Source organism: Anarrhichthys ocellatus, unplaced genomic scaffold (genome assembly GCF_004355925.1).
Source record: "Anarrhichthys ocellatus isolate YVR2014 unplaced genomic scaffold, GSC_Weel_1.0 scaffold3, whole genome shotgun sequence".
Lineage (NCBI taxonomy): Eukaryota > Metazoa > Chordata > Actinopteri > Perciformes > Anarhichadidae > Anarrhichthys > Anarrhichthys ocellatus.
The window spans coordinates 6,403,931-6,427,699 of record NW_022280033.1 but is presented as its reverse complement, the minus strand read 5'-3'; the positions used below and the strand labels follow the sequence as shown (position 1 = coordinate 6,427,699).

The 23,769-nt window shown below is 42.1% G+C and overlaps 2 protein-coding genes across 6 annotated transcripts in view; both read left to right on the top strand.

The window, feature by feature from the left end:
* Window positions 1-7,566, top strand: part of LOC116379371 (ankyrin-3) — an 86,354-nt gene extending 78,788 nt beyond the window's left edge. For 2 of the 5 annotated variants that reach the window (XM_031841356.1, XM_031841348.1), the window contains exons 22-26: window positions 91-1,534; window positions 1,836-1,998; window positions 2,320-2,397; window positions 2,735-2,818; window positions 2,959-4,155. In XM_031841356.1, the coding sequence (XP_031697216.1) occupies window positions 91-1,534; window positions 1,836-1,998; window positions 2,320-2,397; window positions 2,735-2,818; window positions 2,959-3,081 (1,892 nt within the window). In that variant the 3' untranslated portion in view covers window positions 3,082-4,155. The other 3 variants (XM_031841325.1, XM_031841340.1, XM_031841333.1) reach the window with 3 other exon arrangements.
* Window positions 7,567-7,654: 88 nt separating this feature from the next.
* LOC116379449 (coiled-coil domain-containing protein 6) lies at window positions 7,655-21,495 on the top strand. Its single transcript, XM_031841412.1, has 9 exons — window positions 7,655-8,749; window positions 9,848-9,997; window positions 11,781-11,909; window positions 12,406-12,509; window positions 13,121-13,281; window positions 15,285-15,441; window positions 16,428-16,528; window positions 17,451-17,572; window positions 19,324-21,495. The coding sequence occupies exons 1-9, from the start codon at window positions 8,495-8,497 to the stop codon at window positions 19,516-19,518; spliced, it is 1,374 nt and encodes a 457-aa protein (XP_031697272.1). The 5' UTR covers window positions 7,655-8,494; the 3' UTR covers window positions 19,519-21,495.
* The last annotated feature ends 2,274 nt before the right edge of the window (window positions 21,496-23,769 follow it).

Sequence of the window (23,769 nt, the reverse complement as noted above, 5' to 3'; positions counted from 1 at the left end):
GTGTGTGTGTGTTTCTCGGTGTGTTGTGTTTCCTTTGTGATATGCTTCGGTGTGTGTATGTCTCTACATTTGTCATCCTGTCACCTACAGATTATCAGAGCATTCTAGCGGAGCTGCAGTCCCCCGCCGCACTGCACTCTAACACCAACTTCTTGGAGCCCGAACTCCCCGTCACCCCCAACCCTTCCCTTGCCCACGACCAGCACCACCATTACCCAGAACCAGACACCCCTTTGCTGGCTGACTCCCAGCCTCAGCCCCTGCCCTGGAGCCCGGAGATAGAGCCAGGTAGCAGAGAGCCGGACAGCCCCCCTAGGAGCCCCCCCAGACCCTGTGAGCTGGCCCTGTCTGTCCCAGTCTTTGTACTCCCTGATCCTGTTCCTCCCAAGATCATAAAGCCCCACATCGCTCTGAACGACCAGCTGCTTTTGAGCGAGGAGGAGGACAGGTCTTTTCAAGAAATGGAGCTTAGCCACAAGCCCAAGTCACACTCCCTCCCTGCGATGTGTGAGTTAGACATCGACATGGCTTACTCCACATCTTCCCCTTCATTCTCATCAGTATCATCAATAACCCCTTCATCGCCCGGCAGAGCACAAATGGGAGATGGCGGAGTGCAGATGAGTTCCCCCGATGTATCCCAGGAGGATTTATGTTTTAAACGTTGTGAAAAGGAAGTGACAGAGGAAATGGAGAAGGTTGTTGAGATGGTTGCAGCAGAATTAGCGAAGGGAAATGGATTTGTGGAAAAGTGGGTAGAGCAGGACTTGATTAAAAATGTGGAAAGAAAATGTGAGATGATAACAAAAGATAGGTCTACACTGGCAGAGGAGAATAACATTTTGAAGGAACAGAAGGAGGGTTTTGCAGAGGAAGAGAAAGATGTGATGAATGATGGGAATAAGGGGGCAGCCTGCGAGGTGGAGGCGCAGAATCTGTCAGAGGAGCAGCATAATATTATAGAAACTGGGCATGAAGTGGAAAAAGGTTGTACCACAATAGAGGCAGAGGCTGTCAAAGAGGGTATAAATGAAACCGCTGAGGTTCAAAAGGTTGATGGGGGCAGTGGGGAAAGGGTCTACCAGGATGACACAGATGGACAACTGCAGTTTAAAGATGAAGAAGGGTTGTGTGGCAGTGAAAGAGATATTTGTGGGACAAAAGAAGGGGACCAGGCAGCCCAGGAGCAAGCCGTTGCTCCCGTCTCCCCTCAGGACTGGGTTGAGGCTCTTGGGGAACGTCAGCCCAGTGAGTCTGAATCCAGTGAGGAAGAAGAGGAGGGAAACAGAGACAAAGAAATCACAGAAGAGGCCTCTCTGTTGGAGGAGGTGGAGAAAGAAGAAGGCTCAGAGGAGAAGGAGGAGGACAGAGAGATGACCGAGGCCAGTGTTCAGGAGATTCTTGATCAGGTTGAACAGGCAGAAAAAGAAGTGTGTTCACTTTCAGGTTGGCACAGTGATTCATCCAGCGTCAATGTGGAACCACCAACGCCAGGCCGCAGTGTCAGCTCAGACCGGCTCGACAGGCGGGAAAGGTAAAAGTATTAAACAACTAGAGGCAAACAGAATCCCTCCCAGCCCGACAACAATTTTTTGTCAATTTGAATTTGAGATCTACTGCTTTTACTTGTGCATCTTTTACAGACATCTTCTCAGTCACAAAAAACATATTTTTTCACAATATTTCACTCAGTGTGAGCTGCATATCGCTTCACCGACGTGATAGAACAAGCAGATATAGAATAAATATACCGTGTGAAATTGTCTTGCATGTGAATAAAGTACTTAAACATGCTATCCTGCTACAATCCTAACTCTGCGCTTCTTCGCCAACAGCCAAGAGAACTCCAGTGACTCCATCACTTCCTCGTCTAGGGGCGAATCAGGGAGGTCGCGACAGAACGGCAACAACTCAAAGCACTCACCTCAGGACCGCTCATCGGGATCATCGAATGGCAGAAAGGAAGAGGGAGCACTCGTATCGGAGAAAAAAGTCCAGGTAATAAGAATTAACCAATTGAAAATACCCTAAACAATCATTATGACAGCGTCGAACATAGTTATCTGTAGCTGCCAAAGCACTATATTATATTGTTATTGCAGGAGAGGCCTCTAAACCTGTGGTATGAGTTGCGCTGAGGAAACAAAAACGTCACTGTTTTATTCCAGGTTTCTCTTTTTTTCATACAGCCAACCGTGGAGTTGAAGTACATAAAGGACATCAACAAAAAAGTCTCTACTAACTAATTTCCTTGCTGCTTCCTCGTCTTGACTCCCTCCATGTGTTTGTGTAATGATCTTATAAACCCTTCCTCGGCAGCGGCTTAGTGTAGATTCCGGTTCAGAGGAAGAACAGACTGTAACCACCAGAATCTTCAGACGCCATCTCATTTTAAAGGTATCCCGAAAGCCTGGAGCAGAAGCGGGGCTGAGCTTTGGTGTGGTTTGGTTTAGACCGCTCAGTCTGGTGTGCATTGTAGTGGTATTGTTTGGTTGTACTGATAGTTTATAGATGTTGTGATAGTCATGTTTGTGTACATGACTATTCAACCTGTCACAGCTCATGGTGTTTAGATTGGCTGGTTGAAAACTAACATAGTTCTCAGCTTCTTTCTGACACGGAGGTTGTCTCTTGAGGTGATGCTTCGGTGTGGTGATGGTGAAGGATTGTTTTATCACGTTTGAATCGGCCATTTCTGAGCTTTTATTCATGTGCTAACCACAAACGCTTGCAGGGAGAACAAGCAAAGAATGTCCCAGGCGAGTCTGTGACCGAGGAACACTATATGGACCACGATGGTAACCTCGTCAGTAGAAAAGTAACGTATAACTTATATCACTAATCCGTTTCTCATTCAGCTCTGAAAGAAACCATCACAGGGAGAGTTTGTTTTTATAAAAGCAGACTCCATCAGATCTTTTCTTTTTCTTTTTGTTGACATCCTTCTTGCACGGGCAGGTAATCAGGAAGGTTATTCGGCGGGTTTCTACTCCCACACCAGAAAACCAAGGAGGTGACAGGTGGGACCGAGACCTTCAGCACAGTCCCCCTCTGCAGGAAGACGGTCAGAGGTTGGCATGAAGGATACCCTTTAACTGTGTTCCTGGGTTCACGCTCTAATCTGGATTGGTTAGCTGGATGAGGAGTTAGGAGAACATAACTAGTGGAAGGTTAACAGATAATACAAAAGTTAGACTAAATGTTAAAAAAATACAATTTAAACCGCCTAAACCACAAACTGGGGCTGTAACAGAAAAGAACAATTGGAAATATGTAATGAATCAGATATAAATTGAGATAAAATGACACAAAAAACATATTTTTTCACAATATTTCCCTCAATGTGAGCTGCATATAGCTTCACCGAAGTGCTGGAACAAGCAGATACAGAATACATGTACTGTGGGAAATTGTCTCGCATGTGAATAAAATACTTTTCTTAACTTTAAAGCTTCTTTAGGGGGGTTGTTAAAAGGGACATTTGGGTTAAAGAGGTTGAGAAAGAAATACTGTCTCTTAAAAAAGCACAGTGTCACTGCTGTTTGAGTGCAACTTTAAGTCGAACAATAAAGTCAAACAGAGGATCAGTTAGATGTGATCATGTTTTCCTCCAGCGGTGCAGGTGGAATTTTAATTAACATTGGATTAACTGGTTCAGGATAACTGTTCTCATGATCTCTCTTCTGGGCAAATAAATGTAAATGCAGCCATTTGAAGTGCATTCTTGCATGTTGTCTTTTGACACTGTGTGGTGTCCATTGTGTTTGCATTACAAAGTGGATGCTGACTCTGCTTCTGACTGTGTGGTTTTAATGGTGTTTTAAAGTGTTTAGCCGATTAGTCAACAATATGACTGAGTGCCGTGACTCTGCTGTGAAAATACAATCTGCCTCTTTTGTTTCTAACTCTTTCCACAATAATATATAACCTGTCTTCCTCCAGATCAATCTGGTTGCTGTGTGGTTTGTGTCCTGATAATATTCCTAACAATTAAGCTACTACTAACAAGTTTCTGATTGCTTTTCCTACAGTGTGTGGAGTTTTGCTTTCTCCTTTGTCTCAGTTTTGTGTTCCAGGTTTGTGTGTTGGGTTGCTTTCCTCCTATCGGATGATAAGAATGCCACGTCTCAACTATTTTTCTGCGTGTGTTTGTGTCTTCTAGCAAGGAGAAGGGTCAAGGAATAGCAGACGAAAGGATGACAGAAGATCAGGGGACAAAAAGCTACACTCATAGGGATGGTTGTGCTCTACCAGGTACAGTGCCGTAACACAATCAGCATAGCATGTGTGTATAGTGTGAATGAATCCATGTGCAGTATGTATCTGTACATAGGGGTACACTGTTCACTGTGGTGACGGAGCCGCCGCTCAGCCGTTGCTTCCAATTTTGCCCCGTGGCCACTCGCGGTATTGCATCTATTATGAATATTTTATGAGGTTTTAAATTTGTTAAACCTTCCTTAAGCCGAGAAAAGCAATTTAAACATCTGTGACGTCATTACAATGTAACAGAGCAACAGTTTGCGTGCGGGGCCCGGCAGGAGAAACACTACTGAGCATATTCAGTGGACCGCACACCCCTGGAAGTAAAACCTGGAAGCTAGAAAACTTTTGTAGGCGCTATCTTGAGGTCCGGTATCCAGTACTTATAATATGTCCATGATGTTAACCAATCAAGTTAATGCGTTAATTACCTGTAGAGATGCTGGTAGTTGTATTTTCTTTACTTTGGACAGAGCCAAGCTAGCTGTTTCCTTGTGCCTCCAGTCTTCATGCTTTGCTAATCACCTCCTGGCAGCAGCTCTGTACCTGATCACAGACTTGAGAGCGATATTGATCTTAACAAAGCCAAATGTCAAACTATCCCTTTAATTTACCCCTCCCCAGATAGTGGTTCTGTCTCACTGTCCGACAGACTCAAAAGGAAAAAGGCTGACTGATGTCTGAGCCTGGTTATTCCCTGGCAACATTTCTGCTCTCCGTGTTCACTGAGTGAGTGTGTGTGAACAGGGAACAGGCTGACGGGCGGTACACACCTCAGCATTATATTGCCCCACTGATACCCTCCATGCCTGTTTTTGTCCGCTAAATCCCCAACTCACAACAGCATTGTAGAATCCAAAAAGAGTTTGTTATCCCACTGGCCAGACTGTTAATCCCTACTGCTGTTCACCCGTGTGTTGTGTTTGCAGTGAATCATTCCATCTGTACAAAACTGACTCAGAAATAATATGGCACTACTGTGACACCTGGAAAAGGGTTTCTTTGGTAACTGTACCAACCCACGGACCATCAGGTCTTGTTAACATGTTGTCATTCAAAGGATTGGAAGATGTAGAAAAAATGAGAGAAAGGTTACACCCTTTGAATTGAATTTAATATGTACAATAAGATAATATTTCATTTAAAAACAATGTACAATTGTAGATATTAGGAAATGTATGGCATTCAGCATCACTACTGGCAATTGTAACCTATAAATAGTGTGCTCCAATATGTGATGTACTATCTTGTGTGTTACAGAGGTACAGGAACAGAGTCAGATGTTTCCTGGGAATAAGAGTTCAGAGGGCTAGAGAGCTTCAGTGTGACGACTTCAGGGTCCAGTCTGCAACTATCTGCTTCAAACAAACGTTTTTTCACGTGAGAGGAGTTGACCCTTCTGACTTACGCATGAGCATGAGAAACTCACTTCCTGTCAATGATAGGACCGAGAGGTTCCGGCCTTCTGACTGTGGTGGACCCCGTGGACGATGATTCTGCTTCCTGTTTTGTGTGAAACGATACGTGCCATCGGTCCACTGGTGTTGTCAGAGCTTTGTTTGAGGAGCGTCATTTGTTGTGAAAGCGATAAAAGACTCCATTACTGACGACCACACAGGTGTAACTGTGACCAAAGATGGCACAAGAGCTCAATCCACGAGGTGGGTGGAAAGAATGAAGTAGACACAAAAACACAAACAAACAAAAAATCTAATGGAACACTTCTGATCCAACTTCAACACTCGCCTTATAGTTTTTTCTTGAAAACCATTGTTGTCAGGATGTAAATTGTTTTGGGATTTTTTTTTTTCTTCCTTTTTAAAACTTATACTAACACAAAAGCTGTTTTCTGTATATAAAATTACAATGTGTAAAGTTCTTAATAAAGCGTACGCTAGTGGTTGAGAACGCACTGAGGAGAGTAACCTTTTCAAGTGCTTTCAAAACTTATCGAAACGGTTCCACTTTTAAAGATTTGAGTGTAACTTCACAGGTTCTTGTATAATTAACTATTAGAGCAGGTATAATGTTTGTACATGAAACAAAAAAAAGCTGGTTTGATTTTAACAAAGGAAATTTCCAGAAAATCTAATTTCATTAATTCCCAAAGTGGGAATGGATCTAATCCTACAAAATGCAGCCTTTCAGAGTACTCATATTTTCATGCATGCTGTTCACATTATTTTAAGTACAACTTTTACAAGTTTGCAAACACTGTATTCAAATGACAAATAAACCCCTTTATCTGTGTACACATATAGCCCTAACATTTGTCACCGATTTTATACTTTAAAGTGGAAAAACACTACCATTAAAACCTTTATCATGTTGGGATGAGGATGAAAAAAGAGTTTGATAGCTTCTTGAGGGCGTGATGTCTTGTCTGTCTGTGTAAAACCGGAGGGCAGCTTCTGCTACAAGAACGAAGTAATCTGAATGTACTGCTAGTAGGCTGGCTCGCTGTAAAATTATAACTGTATTGTGCGTATTGGCTATAAGATGTAGGAGTCTCTGTACACTGTTAGACTGTTTGTAATCATTTTTGCAGTGTGTCAATTTGGTTTTCTAACGGCTGCTGTGGCATTAAAGGAAAACGGGGGCATTTCATTTTAGATTTTTTTTTGGTGATGTATTTCCTTAATTTAAAACCTACTCACATTAAGGACACATAAAGACATTATTTGATTGTAGATCTGAATAGCATATTCTATGACAAAAACACTGAATGGTGAAAAACATTGATTTAAGCATTAAATAAATTGTGTTTAACTCTGAAACAGTGTGATCTCTTTAGGCTTGAGAGTCTGTATATGCAGTGTCGAAAATTTTTACTTTACATTAGGAATTATCTTTGTATTGGTTTTCATTAGATGCCCATGTAGTTCAAGTGTGGTGTTCTACTGATGCAATGGCTCAGTATGCTGATGTCTATGCTGTGGACATGAAAATCATGTGACTTTTTTTGGGGTGGGAGGGGGGGGGGGGGGATTATAAAGGAAGTCAGATAGGGTGCTGTACCACATCCCCTTATACTACTGTGTCAATCAGGGGGTAGACGATCCTTTGATATGGTTGAACTGTCAATTTTGTTTGATATGTGTTTTCACCTGAGCAGATTTTTTGATGTACAATTCTTACTAACAAGAGTGAAGCCATTGAAATGTAACTATTCTAGCACTTTGGTTATTCAAGGTCTTTTAGAGGCTATAGCAGCAATGATGCCACCACAAATGTTTCAGACGTCTTTAAAAAAAATAAAAAATCCTAAAAATAAAAAAATAAAAATGCATTGATTTCGCAATACAATTGTTTCTCTTGTCTTGTCTTTGTGTCCTTGAACATTTTTTTAATTATGTAAGTGATGAGACACTGCCCTTCAATTAGAGTTATGTGCTGCCTCCAAGTCCCCACCAAAGTGTCCTTCAGCAAAAAATCTCCAGGGCTGCTTGTTTCTATGTTTGGACCATATTGTTGGGGCCAGGAAACAAGAGTTTCCCCATGTGGATATTACTAATTTGTGTTGAATAAGTAATTAATGGACTGCATTTACAAAGCCAGAGGACACTTTGTCATGTGGACAGGGGGAGTCTGGGATCGAACCACCAACCCTGATTAGAGGATAACCTCTAACCCCTGAGCCTCAGACGCCCCACAATAAATAATAAAAAGTAAACATTATTTCAAAGCAGTCCAACCAAGTCTTGCCTCTCACATGTATGATTTATTAATATTTCATATCCCACTTTAAATGTATGTTTTATGCAGATGATGTATAATTTGTTGTTACTAAAGGACAAGAAAATATTTATACTAGTGGTACTGTCTAGTCTTTTCTTAGAGGCGGAACACAGTAGAGAAATGCTCTTCCACTTACTGATGATTTATTTTACATAGCAAATCTTCCCACAGTATGATCAGTCCCATATTTTCACCTCTTTGTGGTGCTTTGAATAAACACAAATGCTTTTAGGAATAACCACCTTTTAAATTAAACGAGTAGACAAGACAGGGCACAGTTAAATGCTCTTGTCGTTCAGCTCAAAATGCATTAAAGGTTCCAGTGTCATGTGTCGTGGATGCATCGCGCGGTACTGGAGACATCCTGGTGGTGGCGCTATGCTGACACGCGAGCGCAAGGTCACACGGTGTACCATTCTGCTGTCTGCGCTCCACAAACGCTGCAGCTGCCTCCGTCCTCCTCCCCACACACACTCCACACTGTCGCACAGCCATGGCCGACAGCGCAAGCGAGAGTGACACCGACGGAGCGGGCAGCAGCTCGGCCACCCCGATGTCCTCCTCCGCTTCAAATTCGGGGAAACCGAGCGTAGTCATTTCACAGTTTCGCCTGGAGGAACTGACGAACCGCCTGGCCTCCTTACAGCAAGAGAATAAAGTTCTTAAAATTGAGCTGGAGACGTTCAAACTCAAGTGCAAAGCCCTGCAGGAGGAGAATCGGGACCTCCGCAAAGCTAGCGTCACCATTGTGAGTAACGTTAGCTAGCTTAGCTACATGCTAACCACTTATTATATTACATTTGTCAGCAAGTTGGCGATGGCTAATGCTGTTTGTTTACCGTTAAATAGCCAGTGTTGGCATATTTGAAGTGTTACGTGGACATGTTATCTGTATTTTATCACAACACTCTGGTGTTTTGCTAGCTCAACTGACATTAGCTAACGCTAGTTTGGTATGTTGCTAATGTAGCCAGTGGGGCTAACGTTGCTAGGTGGTTGGACAGCTACAGCCAGCTAGTTTGCTTTGTTTTGTTTTGGTTGCTAATTATTTGCTAACGTTAGCTCAACGGGTAGCGTTACGTTGAACTGCGGCAAAATGAGGTGGGCACCTCACGATGCAAGTTACCTACGGATGTTAGCAATTTGGTCATCTGATAACTCACTGCTAGACATTGTCACCACGTTATGCCAGGACGAGGATACGGTAACTGGGGGGAAATGAATATCCTCGCAGCATTGGCATGGACCTATGCGTCATGGTTTATCAGCCACAGCTTCATAAAATGTGTAACCGATCTGTTGGATAGATGGGGAAGTATGTAGGCCAAACTTAGCGTGCTAGCTAAATGCCAGGCTCATATGTTGGCAAGTCAGCCACAGTGCACCCGCGGTAAACGTGTGAGGCTCAGATAGCAGTTTGCTTTCTGTTGTCCCCCTCATTGTTCTTCAACAACTGACAAATTCTACCGGCTTGCAAAACAGTATTTTTAGCGTTGAGGTCGGTGAATAACGGGGATGGATGATATGAGACTGGTACCAACAAGGACAGACGTATCATCACACTGTAATGCTAGCCGTTGTAGCTGTCCCACACGTTTCCTCAGTGTTTCACTCTTCCCCTCACTGTCAGTACTGCAACACCCATTGAGTCATTAGGGGAAAACTCTGCTTCCTCTTTGGCTGGGAGATTTCACTGCAGTAGATTTAGTTTGATTGGTGCGTATGTTTGCAGCACGGTTAGTGGTCGCTGGTCAATTTAATCAGGATAAGAATGTGATGTGCCCGATCTCAGAAGAGTGTACGTCACTGATGTTGCCACTGTCTCTCATTTGTTTCTGTCCTGCAGCAAGCAAGAGCGGAGCAAGAGGAGGAATTTATCAGCAACACCTTGTTCAAGAAGATCCAGGCCCTCCAGAAGGAGAAGGAGACTTTGGCGGTCAACTATGAGAAGGAGGAGGAATTTCTCACCAATGAACTGTCAAGGAAACTCATGAATGTGAGTGATCGGGGGGGAGGGTATACGCTGGTTGAAGTTGTTTGTACCAGGCACCATGGTGAATAACATCAGTTAGATTTTTCACCCTGGTTGATGTACAGATAATGCAAATGGCTGCAGTATTGTTGTCGTGTACAGCTTGAGCTTACAGGGTTGGGTGTCTATGCACCCAACCTCAAGTATGAGTGCACAGCAGCTATTGCATTACCATTAAATGTATTGGTACTTTCCTGAACCCTGGAAAGGCTCAAGATGACTTCACTGTGGCTGCTAGCTATTCTAAATTACTCTCAAATGACTTGCCTCCCTTTATGCCGGTTATTTGGTTGTCTGTTTTCCACATCTTAGTTTCCCAACTGCAGAGTGGCACAGCACGTACACGCATGCGCTCACACTTTCAATGGCTGGCTGTAGGCTGACTAATGGTTTGTTGATTTGCAAAGAAGTGGGAGTCTGGAAAGGGGATACATGAAATGCCTCGGCACCCCCTGTTTAAGGTCATACAGATGGACTTGTTTGGGTTTTTGCTTCTCACTCAACATGAAATGAAACGGACCTGTGTCTGTCTCTGTCCGTCGACTTGGTGCTGACAAATGGCCCAAAGTCTGTGTGTCTGTACACGTGTATATATTCTATAAACTAAAATGTTATATTCTTGTGACGACTGAGGGAGAGTTGAGCAAATGTGGTTGTTTATTTTATAGGACGTAAAATGCTCCGGTGCAAAAGCACTTTTGTAAACCTGTTTTTTTTTTTTTTTTTTTCTGACTTGCGTTTTCCCCACCATTACTTTTCATGATGGACTTTTTACTTTAGTTGTCTAAACTAGAGCAGCCAAATGATACAAGTACATCAGCAGGTATTTGATGTCAGCACAGTTTATGAGCGATACTGTGTCCCCCTTTCTTAAATCCTGCAATGTGCCAATTTAGATCTGTCCTTTTAGAGGCACTATTATGTACATTATGCAGACATGAGCACAGTGCCACCATTCATGTATTATTTACAAATGAACAGAAGAACCTAAGTGAGATAAAATATCTCTGCTCGGTGTCCATAGACTGAAACTAACAGACTCGGGCGTAGTTGCCACTCACAGCACAGTTGGGTGGAAGCCTGTTGTAGCTGGCAGTTGTTTTTGGCTAAATGGAGACAAATTATCAAAACAATACCTGACATTGTTGGTGTGTTAATTGGAAGAAAAATGACCGCACTGGGTGTGGCAAAACTTGGTGGCTTGTTGTTTCAGCCAGGACTCGACTCCGTATGAATGCAGCCATTGTTGGTTTATACAAACTGCCCTGCTTTGTTTCTGTTTCTGTTAGTAGCATGATGGAAATGGTTATGTTGCCCTCTCCGGTCTTTTCCTATGAATGGATTTGCATCCTATTCCCTGTACTGAGTAATAGCTTATATAATTCATCGCACAGTTTGAATCACTGCTGAGCCGCACCCTGTCTTTGTATTGGTGGACTGCCAACGGCGGTTACTTTCTTTTGCCAAATCATTATTTTATGCCGTTTACTCCTCTGGGAAGTTTCACCGTGCATCTGATAGAATGGTAACATTGGCTTCCTGTTTTGCTAAACTCTGAATGTGTAAGCTAAATGTGATGACCTGTGTTGGTTCACTGTGGTCATTGAATAGTTTTTACGTGACTCACCGTGCGCCTCTTGTGCCGTTTCCCCTCTCTCCTTCTTTCTCATCTCTCTCTCCTTTCATCCGCCTCCTCTTCTTTTCCTCTGTTCATTCGCCGTCTTTCCCTTTTTTTTTCCATCCTTAGCTCCAGCATGAGAAGGCCGAGTTGGAGCAGCACTTGGAGCAAGAGCAGGAGTTCCAGGTCAACAAGCTCATGAAAAAGATCAAAAAGATGGAGAATGAAACCATCTCAAAGCAGCTAACCCTGGAACAGGTATACTAATTGGGCCAGATCAAGAACGTTTCATTACATCCCTGAACAAGTCTGTCCAGTTGTGGTGTTGTGAGACACCAACAGTTCACCATCCTTAATTCGTCCCACAGAATTTTAGCTGGAAAGAACATTTTGGTCTGTGAGTCAAACCTGTGTGTGCTGAAGCCAAGGCATGTGTTTCCATGTTGTGATGACAGGATCTTTCTGGAGATGCATTGTTATTGCTGCTCACTCATGAATGTATATGTCAGAGTGATGCTTGATGTTACTGTACATTTAGTTAAACTAATGTTTACCAAGAATGTCACTTAACCTCACCACACAAACACTAATAGCTTTAGGAGCATAGAGACTGTAGCTCTGTGAAAGAGAAGCTTATCTTTCACAGAGACCTTGGGTTTCGCATTACAGTGTCTTTGTGTGCAGTTTTGTGGATTCTTTTCAACGCCAAGTTTTTTTTCTACCTCTGAACGTCGCGCTTCCTTTTGTTCTCCAGTTGAGGCGGGAGAAGATCGATCTTGAGAACACATTAGAGCAGGAACAAGAAGCCCTGGTCAACAGACTGTGGAAACGGATGGACAAACTGGAGGCCGAGAAAAGGTGCGGAATGATCATATCATATGTCCACCACGATGGACATTTAAACATCCGCCTGGATTCAAAGCTTGTTTTCAGCAACATGTTGTGGATCCTCTGTTCATCAACTAATCTATACATGTAGACGTAGTTTCAGCCCTAGTGAAAAGTATGAAACCTGATGGGTTGGCTGTGACGTATATGTGTAAAACTACTTATATTACACTGTAATTACTAAACCTTTTAATTGTGCCATCACCTCACATTTAACAGGTTTTAATATAGTGATTGGAGTGTATTGCTTATTTTGTTTGCTTTTGATATATTTGGAAGCGTAATATAAAATGTAGCAGTTCATTAATAGCGCCTTGTTTTTTTGAACATGGTGAAACACACTATTTTTAATAAATGTTTTTTGCGATCTTTTTTTGTTTGACAGACGCACAAAATGCCTGCTTGTCATCAAAAACAGAAAGTTTCTCAGCTTCACTTCAAAGTAAAATGACCAATAATCTGCTAACTGTAGGCTGATTGATTTCCTCCTGAAAGGCCAGATTTTGTTTGTAATTATCTGCCCATCATCTCCGTTGATACATTTTAATAACGATGTTCTTTCTTTTGTTTTTCCGAACTAGAATCCTTCAAGAGAAGTTGGACCAGCCAGTCTCAGCTCCTCCCTCCCCAAGAGACGTTTCAATGGAGATAGACTCGCCAGAGAACATGATGCGGCATATCCGTTTCCTGAAGAACGAGGTGGAGAGGCTGAAGAAAAGCTTGCGCACCACCGAGCTGCAACGTAAGTGGCCTCTCAACTTGTCACACGATCTAAAGGGAGTGTGGGCTCAGTGGGGGCAGATGTGCCTTCAAGTGTTGATTAAGGATTTGATTAGTAAAACGGATCCTCTGATGAGCTACAGTATGAGGGGCAAACTCACCCAACACTCAGACACGGCTTGTTTTCCATAGACCGGAAAGAAACCAGATACTCTCTGGTGTTGTCTGACATGCTTTACATCTTTGTTACCTGCTCGTTATTCACCGGTCACATTACACCTGGTGATACTTAACGTATACGAAGAAGTGGGAATGCACAGTGATGCACAACAAGCATCTATGAAAGTCAATGTTAGTCATAAAGCATTTCCCCCTTCTTTCACTAAAAGCCAGTCCATTAAATATACAACATGAGGACCGACTGACACAGCAAGCTAGACCGGTCCAGATCTAGTGTATTTTTTATATATATATATATATATAAATATAAATATAAAAACATTAATACTGCATGGAAATGCAAGCGGGTACCATTTTTAAGAAGTGTCCTTGGTGCATTTGAGGACGCCTCTGAGGACTGTTGCAACATTTTCTTTTTATCTGGCAATTGCAGTTAATAGAATGTTATTTGGGAATAGACTAAAACATACTATGTCATTTTATAAACTCATGCACCAGTAAGGAGTTTTCAGAACAGTCACAACTGTATTTTATCTCGCCGATAAGATACTTGGACCATAAAGAGACTATGATTGATAGCCAACCGTATAGATAATTCAAGACTCTTAAAGTAGACTTCCATACCTTTTTTCAAATAGAAAAAGAAAATCAATCTAAAGTCTATAGATGGTGTTCAGATTAAAGCTTTGTTGTTGTGTGAAGTGATAAAAACCATCTGTTCGGGGATAAGATAAGGCTACAGGTAAAATTAAGAAATGGCAAGAAAATTAGAATACAAAAACACTTGCATCTTCTGGTGACATTATGACTTGCTTTATGATTTTAGGGAGCATCAGTGAAACTCTATTGACCAGCTAAACTCTGGTCAGGAACGCATCAAAAAATGATCCAGTGATTCAAAGTAACAAAGGATCGTTGTTGCTTGTGACATTGCGATGAAATAACATGGTACACGTTTTGTTATTTGTAGATGACAGGCAGCTATGGACAATGTTTACTGAGAAATATGCACCAGCTTTGTCTTTAGGATGACACTTATTTTCATAATTAAAAATGTAGTGACGGCTTATTTTTTGATTTGGTCTCTGAAACCCTGTAGTCTACTTGCACTCACACACACACAATAATGCCTTACTATCTCCTGCCAGTATCTTTTTTTAAATTATTAGTCAGCCACACCTGCTGCAGTAACTCCTACCGTCACTTAATTTTATTCTTGGTCTCTGCATTATCAACTGTGTTTGCAGAGTGACATGTCTTATGGCTCATAGGGCGTGGACAAAATAGTAGAAGCATCTCGCAGTACAACAGCAAATCAGCAAAAGTTATTTTGTCCAACACTTGTTTGTTGTTCAGATAATCAGCAGTGGTGATTCAGCTCAATTATATCTTAGAGAAATGACTTAAAAAGTCTGATCACATGTCTTGAGGTTTCTCTCAGCAGTATTCCGTCTATGCTTTCTTTCTGCCACTAGAGGGCGCTGTCTGTCTGTCCAACCTTTATTCTACTTTCTGAGACGCTGAGTCAACTGCCAGTACTGCTACTGTAAATATCATGACACTGCTCACCTTTTCAGAAACTGTAATCTTCAGTGACCCACTCTCTTTATTTTTGTAAAAAGAGAATTTTGAAAACAAAGTGGTTTGCCTTTTAAGCTCTTTGAAGGGGATTTCATTATCTCTGCACAGATTTTAGACAATGGCCTTTTTAATTGGGTTATTGTGCAATTTTGACATGAAACGCACGGATGCTGTTGTCCTTTATGTTGACGTTTAGTGAGGATGTGATCCAGACAACATCTCAACTGATGTAATTTGTTCTGCGTGTGTGTTCTCCCCCCCCAGACACAGAGAAGCGAGCGCAGTACATCGAGGAGGAGCGACACATGCGGGAGGAGAACATCCGGCTGCAAAGGAAGCTTCAGAGAGAGATGGAGCGCAGGGAGGCGCTGTGCAGACAACTGTCAGAGAGCGAATCCAGTCTGGAGATGGACGATGAGAGGTAGAGAATTATCAAACGGGTCACAATACCAAAATCACATGTGTCAACAAATCAAGTGACGTTGTTGAGAGACTTGGCGTGGTTTGTGTACTGGAGAGGCATTTGGCTCCATTGGCCACTTGCTAAATCCTGCCGCACAGTTTCCATTCAGGCCACAGACGCCAAGATTGCGTAAGACGCCAATATTGATACAGTGAGACATCAAAATAATTAGCCGTTGCCTGGTTTTACCTTGCCAGATCTGTGTTTGCTTAATGTAATTGGAAAAAGAGCCGAACTATCGGGACCATTTGAGCCAAAGACTGCCTTCTCTCTATCAGCGTATTTGGACTCTTATGTGGGATCCCTTTTCCTACTGGCAGCTGTTCCCCTTAAAGCTCAGGCACCCACGGGATCCCCAGATGGTTCCCCGGTCAGTTGTGACATTGAATATGAGTTTGTAGTGATGGCTCTTCAGGTTTCACACACAGTCACAATCACACTGCTCCATCTCCGTTCGTATGAGATCATCTCATTGTTATCTTTTTTTTTTTTTGATTGTCTGTTGCACACACTTTATTGCTTGTTATGTCAGTGTTCATTTTATTTTTGTCTGTGATGCTTTTTTGTTGTTTGTGCTCCTGCTTTTTTAAGTACCTTTTTGTCATTTTGTAGCTAAAAGGTGCTATAATGTACATTATATTTTTTTTTCAATCCTAATCATATTGACAGAATAATGTCGATGAAGTTGTACTTGAAATGACATGTGCATAAACCTTCTGAAAGGTCGTACTACTGGCTTTGTACATAAACGATGAAATCAACTTGCAGCTTTCTCCAGTACTGGCAAGAGGGCGTGAAACATACAAAAGCACAAGTATGGTCCTTGAATAACAAAAGATTATATTTCAGAAAAGAACCAAAGATATCAAAACACATTCCTGCGCACACAGAGGGTTCACATCGACATCTATTGTATGTTCGTTGACCGGTCATGTCGCCCTCAGGTACTTCAACGAGATGTCTGCACAGGGCTTGCGGGCGAGGACTGTGTCGAGCCCCATCCCCTACAGCCCCTCCCCCAGCTCCAGCCGGCCCATCTCTCCTGGTAAGTACATCTAAGATGTCGCGAAATCAATAAATAAATATATAAATGAATAGAACTTGTTTCCTGAGAACAAGCTTTATCTTTGTAACAAAGATTAACAATGAAATCCATCATCTATCGTGTCAAATGTGGAACAATCAATCATTGATAAGTTGAAGTCTTTTAAAGGTCAGTGAAACCATAAATGCATTCTCTCTACAGGTGGCTGTAAAATAATGTTTGCGCCGTATTCTCCGTCCAATCGAATGACCCGCTCGCTCGCTTCCTTAATACTGACGGTACCTTCCGCCTTTGTTTCTGAGGACATCAGCAGGATCATAAAAAGTCATCCTGCTTGCATAACAAATGCTTTACTGCCAAATTCATTTATCTCATCAAGATTCACAGGAGAAGGTGGTTGTGTAGCAACAATCTTGTATTTAATATCTTTAACATTAATAAAGCATCAAACAACTATCATCTATGTAAAGCTATAATGGAGTAAAGTCTACCTGAGAATAGAAAGACGTCTCTCTCCCTCTGTGTGTGTTGTTATCTTAGCTGTTCCTTTATTTTGTTGACGTAGCCGGGCCAGCCTCTTGGTGCATGTTCCTGCATGTCGGTGTAGCTCACTGGCGGCTGCTCTGTCCCGCTCTCATACAGCAGTCGCAGCTGAATGTCATGTCGCCAACAATCCTGCTCGGTGTGACTCAGAGGGATATCCGTTTACGGCCTAAATGTTTACACAATGATAAAACAGAGAGCAGGTGCTCGAGCGCTCTAGAGAAACCACCTATCACTCCTGATATCTGGTGTAAAGTAGAGACAGAGCAGTACTTCAGGCTCAGCAACCAAGAGTTGTATTTATAGTTCAATACAAAGAAAGCACATACAGTATGTGCAACTTTCTCTTTATGTGTCTGCCTTCCTGTCTGTGTCACAGGTCTGTCGTATGGCAGCCACACAGTTGGCTTCACTCCTCCAGCTACACTGTCCAGAGCGGCCATCTCCCACTACAACACCCCCGCCCTGCACGTCCACGGGAGCTCCTCTCATGCCGTAACCGTAAGTAACATCCACCCACGCCTCCTAAACAACATGGCGGGAGTTTGCAACCCAGGGCTCAAACATTTATTCCAGGAAGTTAAGAAATCCAATGAAAAGTTTATTGGTGTGAAGATTTGCAGATCTTAAACTGGCTTGGCCATCACACAGATATTGTTGCTATGGCATTCAAAATATCCCTCTTACATTGATCCAAGGAGAACATATGAAAGCGCCATAAATATCAAGGTCCAGTCGGCTGTGCATTTATCTTTTCAATAACACGGCAATAACTGAATCAACACACCTCATCTGAGTTTGTTACATTCTTTGTTCCCCCAGCCTACCGATGTGTTTTAGTTTCAGTTATGAATAACATCGACTGTGTCAATTAAGGTCAGCATGACTTAAAGTACGTCTTTATTATCTCATTCATATCTTACTCGAAATATTTTCTTAAACTATTGCTGTTAGTTTAGAGGTCCTTGAGCCTGCAGTCATAACTGGCCTCCCAAAATATAACGCAGCATGCAACAACACTTAAAGGAGCCAGCTCTTGTGCTGTTAGTCTGAGGGCTGTCTGTTGGTTTAAATATTCAATTTATTTACAGCTGTACTGTTCAGGGGTCAGTGCGTAGGATCCACACTAACTGTTTGCCTACGTTCAAAGAAGGAAATGCACGTACGGCAAAAAAAATATTCAGATTTATAAAACCTTGCATACGTCTGCCAGTGAGCTATTTCCTTTTATAAATCCCAAATCTACCTGTAAATGTGCACAGCCTCACATCCCGCCCTCTACACGCCCACATTCAACCATGAACGGTCAATGCAAAGCACCGTATGAGCATTGATGCATATAAATGAGCTGCTGGTCACTGTGGGTCTTTACTGTGAAGCACGGAGACGACCGAGAGGAAGAACTCGTTCCATCCTAATTCTTCCATTTACGCAGTCTTAACGGTGTCAGAGTATCTATCATGCAATATCGTACTTGGTGATATAAACGTGCATTCTCTCTCCTGACCAGCAGGGGGCGACTCCTCTGGTTGCTAATATAAGTTTGACTGTATGGAAGTCTGTGAGAAAGGGACTCTACTTCTCACTTGATTTATTCCCACTGTTCTGTTGTAAACCCCCATCTCTTGTGTTCTCCCTCTGTGGTATTTTACATCCCTTCATGTTCTCTTGATCTGTGTGGATGGTACAGTCCACATCTCTGCCATCACCACTCAGACCACCCAGGAGTTAAACAAAGAAATAACTCAGAACCTCAGTCAGATTCATTTTACTCTGAACCTCTTTTCTCTTTATAACCAATAGCTGAGTATGGAAACCATGACGGAGATGAGCAACCTCAGCACTCACCATCTTATTGTACTTTTGTAGTTTGAACAAAAATAACTGCCACAACTTCCTCTCTTTTTTACACTTTGCCTCTAACTGCTTATTCGTTTTTATCATCATTGATAATATTCCTCTCAATATGACGTTATTAATTGTCTATTTTAGTTCCTATTGGGCCCTGGTGTTAGTGTTACGTCTTATACATTTTAGATTTTTAGTCTAATGTTTCTATTTTAGTTGCACTCTGATTGCTTTTCTAATTTGCACTGGTGTCAGTATTAATGCTTTTACAATTATTAATTATTACTCTGTAGTTTATATGTTTATATTTGTATTTTATTGTTTTAATCTTTGATCAAACTAGTTTGTTATAAAAGATGAGGCCTATTTATTAATTTCTTTTTTTCTTCTCTTTCTCAAAACAGAGGCCCTCGCCACGAAGAAGCACCAGTCCTGACAAATTCAAACGTCCAACGCCCCCGCCCTCCCCCAACACACACTCAGGGGCCCAGCAGGCTCCGCCTCCGCTCCCCCCACCAGCTCAGCCCATGGTGCAGTCCATGTCCTCCCCGGCAGCTATGTCGCAGCACGCAGCACAGCAGCCTCCCTCCCAGCCTTAACGTACCACGCCGTCTCTTGTCTTTAAGCGTGAGCGCGCCTGCTGATTGCCACGATGCTACCGCAAACAGCCGCTTCCATCATTACCAGCTCCGGAAGTCAAGTTTCTTACTCTTTACCAACTCCACAAAAGAAGCAGCTTCAAATGTCTTAGAGGGGAAAAGAAACAAGACTGGCGGCTCACCCTCAGTGAAGCCGGCCGTCTGCCAAATCAACCCCAACTATTAAAAGGAATGGATGGACTGAAAAATAATCACTTCTGGGGATTTGTAGGCCAATTATCTGTTCCACAGTCCGTCTTGTACATGATGTTTTTTTGTTTTCTTTGCCTGGGACATTAGCTGGTTGAAAATTTATGTTGTGGCGCTTCTGAGATAGCACAAACCGCACAAAGTATGTTTCATGGTGGTGTTTTCCGATAGGTTGGATGTTTGAATCAACGGATTGATTGATGTATGGCTAGAGAAGTGGATGAACTGATGGATGTGGTTGATTCTTTTAATGCCTATAATATGACACTCGATTGCAGTAATGTACTCCACTCCAGCCCCCCCCCCTCTCCCCCTTTTTGTCTCTCTGCAACAGTGTCGACAAGTCACCCGACCCCGAGCTTAACGCAGCTTCGACTAGGTTAACGAGAGGCGTCGTAGAAACCTCGCTTGGACTTTCTCCATTAGAGGGCATTGATCAAACCGAGCTCGTGCCAGTTATTTAGTTTCTGAAAGCATTTCAGGCTCTGCTGCTCTTCAGTTATAGTGAAAAGGAAAAAAAGGATGGACACAGGTACATAAACCACAGATAAATGTCGCCTTATGAGGTGTTTAAAAATGTAGTCTGAGGTGTTACAACTTAGTCATGTACTCTCTCGCTCTCTTTTTGGTGTATTTCTGAAAGCTTCTATCATCCATGTGGATATTCCTCATCAGAAAAAGAAAAAACTAAAAAAAACATAACGCTCTTTACACTAAATATACATACTGCTAAAACATTCTAAGTGAATGGTACTGGTGAACTAAATTTCTATGTATGATTAAAGCTCTTGAGATGACGACCTCTGTTCTTACCTGTCGGTTCTATGGATAACACATTTGCACATTTGTGAGCATAAGAGTGAAACATTGATAATCAAGCTTTGTAGACTTCACAACTGCTGAAATGACCCTGTTCTCTATGATCTTAACAGGTGCACTGATTCTGAATTAGATTGATCTTTTCGTGTGTTTAGCTTCACTGGAATGTTTCCTTCATGAGGTCCCACCAAACTCCAAAACGTCCATGTTTTATCGTCGTCTTACTACCATATGTTATGACCTGAAATAATAGACTGCCATAGTTCTTATTACATAAGTAATCCCCTGGCTTTTCTCCCAGGGCAGCCATGAGGTTGACATTGATCCTTTGGGAATTATGAAAATTTGGTTGAGACACTCATGGTCCCCAGAGGATGAATTGTAATAACTTTGATCCCCTGACATTTCATCTATAGCACCTTCATCAGGTCAGATATTCTTCTTGTCTGAAACTTTAGTTAATGACCGTGTACTTGCAAGACTAACGGCATTCCCGTCAGCCTCGGTGACGAGCTTAAAGCTGCAGCCAGAGTTTGGGACTGACCAGCAGTACTTTTGGCATTTTGGGATTTTGAGTCCCTTGTTCTTTAGTGTTTAACTAAATCTAGAAAAATAACTTAATACTCAAATTACTAATTTTCTTCAAGAGCAAACCAAAACTAAATTTTTTAAAAACTACTCACGGTGGGGTATTAAAGTTATGTAGTGCAGTAAAAGACAACAGATACGACTGGACGTTACTGTTTGGAGGTAAGAAGCTTTTGTGTTTCTGCTTTGGCCAAATCTAAATGCTACCGAGTAGTGTACACACACTACTTAGTAGCATTGAATGTGTGTACACTACCTTCCCACATATTAACTTGTGTCTGTATATAATGAATAAATACAGAAAGTGTATTTCACTCTGCATTGAGGCCAACTATGTGGAGTACGTCAGCACAGACGCCATGCTTCATATCTTTGGTTTGTTCAATCTTTTCTGATAAATCTGTTGCTCCCCGTGTGTTAGATACAGTTTTGCCAAACATAACATAACATTGACTTTTTTTTATAAATCACTGGGCATGCTGAACAAAAACCTGTCACCCATCATCTTATGTTCTGTAAATCAATTCAGTATTTCTTATTTCCGCCTTGGCTGATGAAGACAACCACCACAGGTGCAACAACCTGTGGTGGGAGGAGAACGGCGCAAAGATGACACTTTATAGCTTCCATCAGGTAACTGTAGCGCATTCACACATACGGTCGGTTCAAACTCACCAGAATGTGTTTTCCTACCACGTTGTGGTGCGCTCTCTCGCTGCTGAAGCCGGCAACCTGAACTAATCCAAGCAGGAATCTGGACTGGAGGCTCAGGGTGGCCTTGCTGGGTGCTAACGGGGCCTTTGACCTCTGCGGCTTTATGGAACTGGGCGGCCGAAATCAAGAGATATTTATCCAGACTGCAGGGTGGCTCTGTATGTTTACACCTGCCAAATCTCTTACGGAAAAGAACAGCAGGCTGCTGCATCTAAGGTGTCAAAAAAAGTGCTGGGGAAATGTCAGAATACCAGGTTAGCTTATGAAAAACTGCCAAGAAAAGTGGGTTTATGTGGGTTGATTTATGGGCTGTGGATGAGTAACGTGAGCTCTGCAGCGAGGGCAGAAGTAATGTCTTTAATAAGATGATTTTTGATATCAGCTCATTGATTTATCCGATTGACAATACTGCAGCTAATATCACATTATAAGAGGCAGGAAGCAATGTTCAGTAATTCACTGTTTTAGTCAGTTATCACAGGAAAGAAAACCCCAAACATGTAACAGTAGAATATGGTATTTAGGAAATGTAATGTCCACTGATGGTTAAAACTATAAACTAGCACAAAAATAACAATTACAAACTAAAAGCAACATTTGCATTTTGGAACATAAAAGGCAAACTTAACTACTCAGTCCAGCTCTAAGCATTAGTGGAAATGTGGGCCTTCGCGACTATACATTTTGATATGGCACATTATGCATGAAACAAAACCAAGACTTTGTTCCAGGGAGAAGTATTATCAGGAATACCGAACAGCTGGTACCACCGCACATGCTTTTAGGCAAAGTTTGAAGTTTCTCCATAGGTTTAGAACATTGTGTTAGTATTGGATTTTCCAAGAGGACCACAAAATGCCCAGAGCCAATGCCAATTTCTATTGCTTTTATTGTGTATTTTATCAAAATATGTCAAAAGATTGGCATGGGCTTAATGGGTAGACCTACGTAAAGTACCATTGAAGGCCATGGGTGTTCCAAAGGAGCTCTGAATAGCTATTTTCATTTTGGACAGAGTTGTTAGTTTACCGGTAAGTCTAGCATTTTCGTCAGCTTAGATATAGGCCAATAATGATTTAGGTCGAAGGTGTCTCCACCCTAATGCAGTGGAACCAGTTGATGTCATACAGGATATTTGTCCAGCAGGAGAAAGAGCGAGGGGAGCGCAGGTCATCTCGTCACACTTTTTGCTTTCACTTCAATTTCTCAGTACATCAGTCACTCACTTGCCATATTAAATTAAATAACAAATTATTGTGCACAAATGTATAATCTTTCAATTTTTACTGCTCACGTTAATGTAGAGTTATAAATGGTTAAGTACAGAATGTGCTTTTGTGACAAGTTGGCCCAATATCTGGTACGTTTTCACATAATTTTCAACAAATAATGTGTGTGTGTATCAATAAATGTACTAAATACCTTATGCAAGCAAGTGAAATTCAGCACCAACATTGATTGTGTTCGTAGTGCGCCCTAGCCGCGCTGTAATCCACTCCCTCCCTCAGATTCCTACACACTGTCCCCGACATGCACTACATCTGGTTGAAACTGGTCTGGGGCAACATGTCAATGTAATGCCAGAGTAGAGTACAAATAACTGTGCCTCCCTTGTTCTTTTTTCACATCATTTTTCGGGCAGAAAGGGATTATGAAGCCTAAATCTTTCCTGTAAGACCCTTCCAGGCAGCAGACCTCAGCTATGGGGGAGAAAAAGCATCAAAGTTCCTGAAGAATTTTAGTTGCATTCATAGTGAAAACCAGTCTGACCTCTGATCTGCTCTCTTCATCCCTCCCATGTTCTTACTCTGCCCCTCGTTCTTTCATCTTTCGCGTGTCTCCTTTGTGTTCTTCTTTCCCGTCCCTTCTCTCCACTCCTTT

Bases quoted from the DNA above. Each gene is read 5' to 3' on its own strand.
- LOC116379449 (XM_031841412.1), top strand. From the start codon at position 8,495: ATGGCCGACAGCGCAAGCGAGAGTGACACCGACGGAGCGGGCAGCAGC. The intron at 8,750-9,847 runs GTGAGTAACGTT...TCTGTCCTGCAG, and splicing joins GCAAAGCTAGCGTCACCATT to CAAGCAAGAGCGGAGCAAGA. The intron at 16,529-17,450 runs GTAAGTACATCT...TCTGTGTCACAG, and splicing joins CAGCCGGCCCATCTCTCCTG to GTCTGTCGTATGGCAGCCAC.